The 10,814-nt window shown below is 44.2% G+C and overlaps 1 protein-coding gene and 1 pseudogene across 2 annotated transcripts in view; both read right to left on the bottom strand.

Annotated features, from left to right (window-relative positions):
* Positions 1–4,264: 4,264 nt before the first annotated feature.
* LOC111730880 lies at positions 4,265–4,388 on the bottom strand (annotated as a pseudogene).
* A 1,571-nt stretch (positions 4,389–5,959) lies between these two features.
* The window catches only part of RFT1 (RFT1 homolog), a 34,836-nt gene continuing 29,981 nt past the window's right edge, over positions 5,960–10,814 (bottom strand). For both annotated transcript variants that reach the window (XM_023522297.1, XM_011378392.2), the window contains 2 exons: positions 7,338–7,587; positions 5,960–7,006 (listed from right to left, as the gene is read on the bottom strand). In XM_023522297.1, coding sequence (XP_023378065.1) covers positions 6,839–7,006; positions 7,338–7,587 — 418 coding nt within the window. In that variant the 3' untranslated portion in view covers positions 5,960–6,838. The remainder of the gene's footprint in view (positions 7,007–7,337; positions 7,588–10,814) is intronic.

The following is a 10,814-nucleotide window of genomic DNA, read 5'->3' as shown; positions in this document are numbered from 1 at the left end:
GGCCCAGGGCAAATTAAGTCATTTCTCTGTGCCTCAGTTTCCTCGCCTATAACATGTAAATGATAGGGGCTGCTGTGAAGATTTAACAGCTAACTCATGCAAAGTGTCTTTACACAGGACCTGGCACATGCTCAGCGCTCCATAATTGGTAGAGTGAGAGAGACATGTTCAAGGTCACCCAATGAGTAGAAAAGGGTGGCTAGGCTGGGGTATAACCAACGGCGTGTATGCAACACCACGCGCCATTTAGAAAATGAAACTCTACTCATGTACTTTAGAAGGCAGACAGGGACGCAAGTGGGAACCCAGTGATGGTACAGATGGAAGAGATGCTGCAGATAAGATACCTCTGGGCTCCTTCCCCCCAGAGCCTGGGCCTCAGCCCTGTATTTGCAGGTTTGCTGCAGGAGTGCTGAGAGGAGGCGAGGACAAGTCGCCAGTGTGCCTGGGCATCGGGCCATCAGCCCCACAGGGGAGCTAGAGCTCCACGGGATTTTACTCATTTTACTCATGATTACAAAAAAGTACACGTAGTTCTGTCTCTTCTATTGCCCACCACAACCTGACATTTGCACACTTGCAAGAACATTCTCTTGTCTTTAGAGAGATGACCCTTAGGGAATCTCACAAGCCACTGTGAGGAAGAAAGGAATCTTCAGCTCTAGCTGAGGAAAATAAAAAGCACTATGCTAATCTGGTTAGTTCATAAAACTGTTGTTAATGCCCTAGGGGAAACAAAAGGGAAAGCTATTTTAGTAGCATTCCCTAGTTTAGATGAGATTATGTGTGGAAGAAAACATTCCTGTTTTTCTCCTGGTCTTTATGGTTCTCCCAGAAGGGCCCCTGCTGCGCCCTGATGAAGGCCAGATGTGAGTGTGTTCCATGACTGGAAAGGCTGGAGTTAATCAATGCTGGGGTTTTCAGCATGTGCCCATTGAAAGGACTGAGGCTCTTATGTCTCCCAGCTCCCTCTTGGAATTCTCGGTAATTCTCCTGGGAACAGTAGTGGAAACCAAAAGGCCTTCTGAAAGAGGCCCTCTGGTACCCCTTATGCCATTCACCCTGGTATCACCCTTCATGATTTTTGCAAAGGGGTGAGTGGTGGGTAAACTGGGACAAAACTGGTGCTGCCCACAGTGAAACACACTATCATTTCAGACTTCTCTCTTCTCTCCCACGCGACATGACTGCATGGAAGCCATACTCTATTAGTTCCACATAATTGAAAACTATGTCAGGATCTCCCAGACACGAACCAGAAACATGCTGCTCCGTTGTCACCTCCAATGTGACTAATGCAGTCGTGTCATAATTAGTCACTGCTCACTGACTGTGTTGACAGCCATCAGAGCCCCTCCAAGAATTCAGTTTGTGATAGGGCAGTGCAGATGAGATTAAAAGACTTAGAATTGCCAGTTTTTTGGGTCCCTTTCCACTGAGCATTGTGAGCCTAGGTGGCCTCTGTCAATTGCATTTGTCAGGCCAGGGCTACACTGTGACAGTAGTCAACAGGGTCATAACTTTGGGACATATTTATTGGAGGGAGGAAATGAGACAGATAGATAGTGGTCTAGAAGATTCCTTCACAAGTCAGCATTATGTCACAGGACCTCATGCAGCTCTTCTCAGGCTGAAGGGCCAACCCTGGATAAATCAGGTCACCTTGCCCAACCCCTTCCCAGAGAGAGCTGATTGAACCAGGAGGCTCATCTGACCCAAAGGCAAACAACCCACTAGCTCATTTATGATGCATGACCCACAGCAGGTGCCCTAAAGATGACCGGGGCCAGTTCCATTTCTCCTTTAAGGGCTTTACATTCAGAACAGAGCTTAAAGCTAAGAGGAGAGACTGGGGGCTGAAGATAACAGGTGGTGAAAAAGAATGTCTCATCAATAGAAAAAGCTGGGCCTCTACTCTGAGAGCAGCATACCTCTACTCTGGTTCTAGGAACTCCTGCTCTCACTGCCCGCCAGACTGCCCACCAGCTGTCTGGCCCCAGGAGAGGTGAGAATCACTCCCAGTGGAAAGCCAGGAAGAGGAAGGTCCAGGAGCTGTCCCAGTGCCTGGGCATCTGCCAGCTTCACAGTGAGGCAGCCTCACAGGCCCCACCCCTCCTTCCCAAGCCCCCAGGCCCTGGGTTCATTTGGCCTCATAGGGAAGCATCCAGGGCAGCAGCTTCAGGAACCTACAGAAATGACTGAGATGGAAACAAAATGTACTGGCTCCACAAACAGTACAAACAAACTTCAAAATTGATGTTTAAATGTCTACAGAACATAACATCATGCCAAGTTGCCAACCACGACCCTTGTGTACTTAAATACTCTATGTTCAGTGTGGAACATGGTCTACTGTAATAGGCTTGACAAGCTGTGGGGAGTGGTCTCTGAAAGTGAGTGTGCTGGAGTCTGCAGAGGCTGGGAGAAAGCACTGGGTACACTTACTCTGCTGAGGAACTATTTTTATGAAGGGTAAGACCTAACTCCCTCCACCTACCTCTAGCACTTTCCATTTAAGGCCACATTACCCAAGAAGGATAGAGAAGTTACAGGTAAAGAATCAATTGCACTTTGGGACAGGGCACTCAGCAACTTCTGTTAATTCATCTGGGCCTCCTTCATTAGGCCCTTAAAGGAGGCTGAACTATATTAGGAACCCATTCTTCTAACCTTACTTTGATATACCTAGCAGTTTGGGTTAAAAATGAATGACGCTAAATAATGAGACTGATTATGCCATAGTACTTGGGGTCAGACTGATGATGCAAATCAATACGAGTCTCCCCCCAAACTCTTCAAACAAAACATCTTTTCTGCTACCTTAAAAGTTAATTAGCAAATGAAATATTTGCAGCATTAAGGGCTAATTCACCCAGGTACAGTAAATAATAGTAATACAAATCATTTTCCATCTGTGTCTGATTGGCTCAGAAGTCTCATTTCCAAAGTAAAAACCCAAGTCTCAGTCCCTTCCTGAAGATCATACAACAGTAAGAAAATAAAGAGGTATTTCACAGAATTCTTCTTCTGTAGCTGTCTACTTCTGTTTACTATTAAGAAATTTCTATGGGACTCCTGACAATTAGGCCTTAGCTCATCTTCTTTCCAAATCTGATCCTGACAGGCTCCACAGGCTTCCTGGCTTTCAGTTTCCTTCCAGAAACCTTCCTTAGGGTCACTGTAAACCTTGAGCAACCTAAGCCCATGACTCAGCCCCCCAAGGTTCTCTGGACCAAACTCCTGGTGGGAGTTCTCCTCACTTTGCCATCAATGCCAAAGGTCCCCCACACCCCACCTCTGGCCTGGCCTCCCCTAGGAGCAGGGGTTTGTAGGTACATGAAAGGGTTCCCCAGCTTCTTTCCCTTCCCTAGTCCCCACCCAGGCCTGCTCCATTTTCAGTCATTACTTGTCTAAGTCTGGGCCAGGGATCACATTCTCCTTGGTTTCTCCCATAACTGAATTCTATCCAACCCAAAGGCCACAGAGCAGCATTCAGAGTAACCACCTCTGGGGCCTGCATAGCCTCTCACCTGAGCCCCTTCTCCTTCAGGTCCTGGATGCCCTCAACTCCTGTCTCCTCAATATCAAAAGATGCTCAGGAAAGAATTTCTGATGGGTTATTGTATATCTCAGTATGAATGAGTCACTGAGTTCTCTCTGGGGGAATGGAAATTCAAGCACCAATTAAGAAAGATATGGGTGAATGGTACTCTGGACTCCCTAAAAATCACACTGCCTAAAATCTCACACTTGCCCTTCCTGACCCTGATATTAGTCCTGACCTGTCAAAGAATGGCTGCTTAATTTAAAAACATAACCAAGACAAGGACCAGGCCAGAGAGAGAAGATAGAAAAAGTACAATAAATAATGGGAAACACTGCTTTGGGTGAGAAAAGAAGAGCAGCAAACAAACTGCCAGGACTTTCAGTCCTAGACACAGAAGATTCCAACGCAGAGGCCAGGAATCCACCCCTCTTTCAGTCAGGAATCACGGTCCAGTCACAATATCCATGTAGAAAGAAATGCTGTGACAACAAAAATGGTTCACATACTCCAAACTCTACTTGCTCACCTTCCTTTTGAAATTTAAGAAAAAATTCTTTTCCTTTTTAGAAAGAGGAAGGGTGTGAGAGATCAGAAGATATGTAGAAAACAATTTATTCATTTATTATTTTTATTTTTTTAGGTGAGGCAACCCTTGGTTGACCTCACAGATTGCAAGGACCTTGTTAGCTTACAATCCCTTATTTTTTTTATTTTTTACACCTACAGCACCTGGTCGTCCTAGGTGGTCTCCCATCCAAGTACTAACCAGGCCTAACCCTGCTTAGCTTCCATAAAGAGATCAGACAGGATTGGGCTTGTTCAGGGTAGCATGGCCGTAGACCAATTTATTCATTTTAAAATCAGGGACTTTGCTTACAACTAGCAACATGAATATATGATTAAAGACAAAAGACAGGAGGAAGTGCCCTGTTAGAATGAGGCTGGTTAAGTGGCAGAGAGGGGGACAGATACAGCTCTAGAGCCAGGAGTCGCACTAAGGGAAAAGTAACTCAGCAGCAGCTGCAGCAGCAGCATCCCTTCATGGAGGGATCTGACAGGCCACATCTGAAGTCACCAACACACGTGTGTGGCCAGAGCAGCACAGAAAGAAATAGTTATTCTCACCACCAATTCGTTTCATAAAAGGATGTGCTTTAGAGACTTGTTTCCATGGAGAAGTAACCTCACATTTTAAGTGGTACTTAAAGGCAAAAGTGTGATTCCCACCCAAAATCCTTTTTGGGTAAAGGTGGACTACATGGGGACAAGAGATGAGAGAACAAGCACTGGCTGTCACACTGGAGGGCAGAGCAGATACCTTGGTGGTCTGGCTCCCGAAGAACTGGAAAGTCAACAAATCTGCTCAGGCAACAGCAGCTCTCCCTGGAGCAGAGAATGGACACCGTGAACATGTGCACAACTGCTCTTGGGCCTTGACGCTGATGAGGACAATGAGTTTGCCAAAAAAGCTGATTCCAGAGCCCTGCCCCAAGAGATGCAGATTCCAAAGGTCTGGAGTGGGTCCTGGGAACTACATTTATATTGAAATCCAGGGGATTCTGTGATAGGTACTTCTAGAGCCATGCTTTGAGTCTGGAGTAAAGTGGACATGGGGTGAGTGATAAGGTCCTAGGGGATGGTGGGTGGTAAGGGGCAACAGAGAAGGAACTTGTAAGGGCTTAAGGCCCATTTCCACACACTCAAGGGACAAAAAAGGTAAATGGCAAGGAGGGCTGCCTTCTGTGTGTGCTGTTTACCCTATTCCATTGGACAACCAGCCACTCTGAGCTAACCTGACCCTGCCTTACAAAAGCATGACTAAGGCCATGCTTTTGGAGGGCCTCTGATTGCTCAGTGACACCTTGCATTTAGCTACTTTCCCCCAATTAGTGCAAAGCATTCTCCTTTGAATAAAGGAGAATCTCCTTTGATAAAAAGGTGATTGGGCCCTAGTCTGGGTTTGCTACTGGGTCTTGATCATTGAATCCTCGGCTCCAGCTACGGGCCAGTGAAGCTAAATGCATGTATTTTAGCCAAATGACTGTCTGATACAAGTTGTCTTTGCTGGCCTAGGTGAAAACCTGCTCTCTGAGTATAAACAGAAAATTTAGGGACATTGGGGCCACATGATAACTATTACCACTCATGATAGAGTTTGTGCATGTAGATCCAAAGGTCAATGATATGCAAAAGAAATTAATACATTAACAAAAGAAGAAAAATGATTTGCTGCCTAGGAACAATGCTCAGTGATCTCACCTGCTGGGTCCAGGGTCTAGGGAGGTGAGCCTTAGCCTGGGGTCCCATTGTAGCCTGGAGGACCAGACCCCAAGGCTGCTGCTCTCGTCTTGTAGCTGGAATTCGGGTGTACTGACCGGTTGTAGAAGTAATGGGAGAGGCTTGACTCAGTGATACTTGCCATACAGAATTTACCCTATTTTATTTTGAGGTAAAAAAGATACATCTATTCAACTTTGGTTGCCATCTGTGCAATCTCCACACAGCAAGTTACAGTCAGCTGCAAAGCAGTGTTCCCTTCAGCAGACAAGGCAGCTCACACTGGATCAGTTTCCTTTAAAATTCCCCTCTTGCAGATGGCCAGGCCAAGGGTCTTGTGGGAATGTGTGTGCTGGCCCCAGGGACACAGCTGTGAAGATCAGGCGTGATCCACCCTAGTTAACTCTGGGAAACATAATCTCAAAGACTTCGTGTTTTCATTTCTTGGATTTCTTATTGAGTAACATTTCTCGTTTTCTAAAAACCCAGACCACATTGCTGACAAAAGAAAAGCCACAACTCCCAGACTACCTTTGTTCTTATTTGGTATCTCACACCAAGTCTCCTTCCTTCTTTTATAGAAAAAATCAAATATTCCTATGAAGGGTAAAATGGCCATCTCTCTTTTTCTGGACTAGATGATTATTAACTGTTAACATCCAAGATATAGTTTGTTGGAGCATGTAGCTCTTAAGGTCAATCACAGCCAAAAGGAATACATTAATCAAAAGGAAAAATGTTGATTAGTACAAAATAGTGAAAAAAAAAATAATTATCTATTTTAAAAAAGCTTTTAGGCCTTCCTTTAAAAATAGAACACCTCCTTCCTGGTTGAGACTTCAACTGGAAGGTAAGTGTTTGGTCTGGTGGTTCTCTCCAATGTCTCACCTGCCTAGGTTGGTCTCTCTCCTCTGCAGACACCTCTGTGGGGCTTATCCACACAGAACGTGTGTTCCACCCACAAAACCGCCCCACAGCTGGTCCAGGTGCACAGGTGTCAGTGAATCCCTGAAGTCATGTCATTTTGTCAGCGCGTCTGGACACACCTAACTGAGTCCTAAGAAAGTGGATCAGCTTGGTCTCTGTGAGGAAAGCTGTCCCGAGAGTTACTCCCAAACAGAAGATCCCCACAGCAACATGTGCCAGCCTGGATGGCCAGCCCTGCTCACAGCAGAGGAACACCTGCAGAAAGAAACCACTGTCACTGCCCTGGCCCCTCCGCCTGTACAACCTTCCTCTAGAGCAAGACAGGGAAAGTGGAGGCCCTACTGTTCCAGCTTTGAGTCAGATAAAAAGCATGAAAACTGTGTACTGAGGGTCTCTTCTATCCCCACTGGTAACATGGTTTGGTCACATTTATCATAAGATATGGTCCTAGAGGCTTAGGGGAAGGGATAAGAGGAGGTAAATACTTGTCCAGCTGCTTTAGGCAGAGTGGGAAGGCAAAGCCTAGAGTGAGGAACAGTGGACAGCCCGCCAGAGCATGTGGTGTGAAGAGTGCAGGGAGTCTCACCTCTGAAATACCAGTAATCCCACCACTGAGGGCAAATGCTCCGAAGAGGACTGGCGACAGGTACAGGCCGGTCAGGGGCCAGTAGGGGCTCTTTTGGTAGTAGTGGTGGATGAAGCAAAGACTCTGTGTGATCCGAATACCCATGTTAAAGCAGTTGGCCAAGATGAAGCCCAGACTGCCATACCAATGGGTCAGGAGATAGGATAACACCAGGAATGAAGATGACAGAGCCAGCATCGTGAAATTGTACCTAGGGAGAGGGAAACAAATGAAGCAGAGCAGCGGGCACCTTGTCCTAAGGCAGGACTGCTGCTGCTCCTGCTGCAGAAAAAGTGGCTGTGAACATGAAGTCACAGAAAGTACCTCTCAGCTCCCATAATCCATACCATTTTCATAACACTGAATGCTACATGGATAACATGGAAATGTCACTGTCCCTCTCACCCCTGAATAGAAGAGTAAGAAAATGAGCAACTGAGGATATTTATGGTTTTTAAGGATAATAATTGGTTAGTTTCAGTGACACTTTGTGATGAAAACACATAAAAATCCTGTTCAGCCTGAGTCTTCAATGTGAAGCACAAGAATATGACATGAGTAATAATTACATATGAATGCTAATTCTGCGACAGAGACTGTGAGGGGTGCTATGAATGAACACACATGATCCTTGCCCTGTGGAGTTTAAATTCATTTTACAAGAAGTCTGAGTAACTTGCCTAAGGAGTGAGCCAACACTCCAACCCGACTCTCGCTCCTAAACTTCAGGGCCTCATACCACTTCCCTTGGGAAACACAGAAGCCCTGTAACCTTGGCTAGTGGACCTCGCTCAAAGCAAATGCTCCACAAGGTTTGCGGTAAACCCATGAACAAAATTCTCCAGCATCTGGTTTCTGCCTAGTGCATAGCAGGCCTTCTAAGTACATAGCTGTTGAGGGAATGAAATCCCTTACACGCCCCCTCCCCCAACCCAGAGCTGTATCTGCTGGATTAGGAAACCTCGGAAGCTACTAGTCAGGTTTTACACATGACAGGTGGTAAAAAATCCACTGTGTCCCCTGAACGACCAGGTACTGGTCCTCGGGCTAAGCCCAAGGTGCTATGGAGATACAGTTTATCAGAATGTATGCCAAGAGTATCACCCCACAAAACACATACACTGCTATACTCCAACAGGGGAGGTGTGCTTTCATCCAGAATTCTAAAGAGGGGATTTGTTTGCTTCTTAGTTGGGAGGGTCTCTTTTAACGAGCAATGGAAGTACATGAACCTGTACCTTCACAGGGAAAGTTTCTTCACTACTAATCAATGATCAGAGTCACCAATTTCATAAGAAGTCACTGAGGTGGGACCCATCATAGATCAGTACTCTGATCTCTTTTCCAAAAGAAGCAGAGATGTGTAACCTGGTTGATTTTTCCCCCGAGAAACTATCTCAGAAAGGTCTATTACACCAATCTTTGGAGTTTAGGCCATAGATTCACAAACTTTCAAAGTAATCCTAACCCAAATCCAAGTAAAATGGCAATAATGAATGAAACCAGTAGCTAATTCAAGCAGGGATAAATTCAACAGTGCAGCTTATTTGGTGTGGCCATCTGGGGGGAGTCAATGATGGGGGTCCACTGTTTTTCACTAGAATAGGACTCTGCAGATGTTGAACTTTCCAGAACTCATAAATCAATAGCCTTAAAGGCATAATCTAGGAAAAAATGAGAATTTTAAAGATGCAATTAAAACACCACATTTTAAATCAATGCAAAATCAGTCTCTGGTGATAATGACTGCTTTGTAAGGATTGGTTAACATAAATAGTAAATTATTTATGAATGCTTGTTTTTCTATCACCCCAAGAAGATACTGGGCTTAAAATTAGGCTTATCAAAAGATAGATGGTCATGGATGTTGACTGCATTAGCAACTAAAGTGTACCCCAGTAGGTGATGGTTGCCTACATCAAGGCACAGCCATACAGTATAGCCTCTGCAGCCATGAAAAGGATGGCACCAGCCTGTATGTGCCACCATGAGCAGACTGCACTCATCCTTCATTCAACAGTTATAGAGTCCCACTTCATGTTGGGCACTCAGCGCCAACAAATCATATGAAGGAGCTGTTAACCTTGGGCCTTTTCATCACTGTCCCCTCTGCCTGGAAGGCTCTGCTCCATCTTTGCATGGCAGACTCTTCTTGGTCATCCAAACCTCAGCCTAAATGCCACCTACTCAGAGAGGCCTCCCAATCTAAAAGGGCCCTCACTACATAACCCTGTTTTAGTTTTCTGCACAGCACAATATTTCTTATTTACTTGATTGCTATCTACCTCTCTCACTGTCAGCTTCAGGAGAGCAGGAATCTCATCTGTCTTATTCACTGCTATATTCCTGGAACTTAAAACAATGCCTGTTAGAGAGAAGATGCTCAAAAAGCATTTGTCAAATGAACAAAAGAAAATGAGATAGCCTTAACAAAACAAAACAAAAATTCTTCAATAAGGCATAATGAAAAATCTATCAATCATATTCTACATACATATGAGGTTATTAACAAAAAAGCAACTTGCAATTAATTCAAAGGATGTTCTAATATTTCACATCCAACTAAATACCCTGAAAAATACTGATTAGCTTGAAGTTGGTTAAGTGAAAGTCCATGATTTTATCAATATTTTTTTAAAATTCAGAATCTGAAATGTCTAATGTTAATCAATCATAACATGTAAGCTTCCCAATTCTACTATAAAATTCCTTACTAGAGTTTTATGTCTGGTTAAATTTACAGAGATGAAAAAAATGCCAGGGGTCTGTGATGAGCTCAGGGGGCTCCATGTGCTCAGGGCCTACTACGTTTAATACGTATCTTAAGACCACACTTAAAGTCACATTTTACTCTTAAAGGAGGTGAGATATTTTAGATGAGAACTGCATTAGCAGGCACACTGCTCTGTCTTTTCTCTATGTTGACTTCTAATACCATGAAAATAATTTTCCAGATGTTTATATACTGTCAAAATCCCATTATGACTAACTTAAAAGTTGTTTCATTCGTTCAACGCAAGATAAGAGTAAAGAAAGCAACCAGGCACTCTCTGTATGTCCTCATGATTTGCTTGTAAGACATGTTGTTTTCAAAATTTTAAGCGGGCTACAGTATTGATTATTCCTCTCAACACTAATGCTGATATTATTGTAACAGAATTCCCATCAAAGAGATAGATTCCTAGTCCAGAGCTCTTTCCACTATGCCTCAGTGCTTCATTTAGTATCTTTTAAGTTGTGTTTAAAAATTATTTCATATTAGATGCACCTTTCAAATAAAAACACAGTGTTTTCAAAATTAAAACTTAAATAGACCTTTCCATTCATGGGAGGAAAAAAAAGGTGAAGGGAATGGATTCGAAGTAGTTTTACAGCTATAAATTTAACCACTTGAGGTAAACACCATGTCTAGGCTGCTATGTGAAAACTGTGTGTTGT

Source organism: Pteropus vampyrus, unplaced genomic scaffold (assembly GCF_000151845.1).
Source record: "Pteropus vampyrus isolate Shadow unplaced genomic scaffold, Pvam_2.0 Scaffold337, whole genome shotgun sequence".
Classification (NCBI taxonomy): domain Eukaryota; kingdom Metazoa; phylum Chordata; class Mammalia; order Chiroptera; family Pteropodidae; genus Pteropus; species Pteropus vampyrus.
This window is presented reverse-complemented; position numbering and strand designations above follow the sequence as displayed.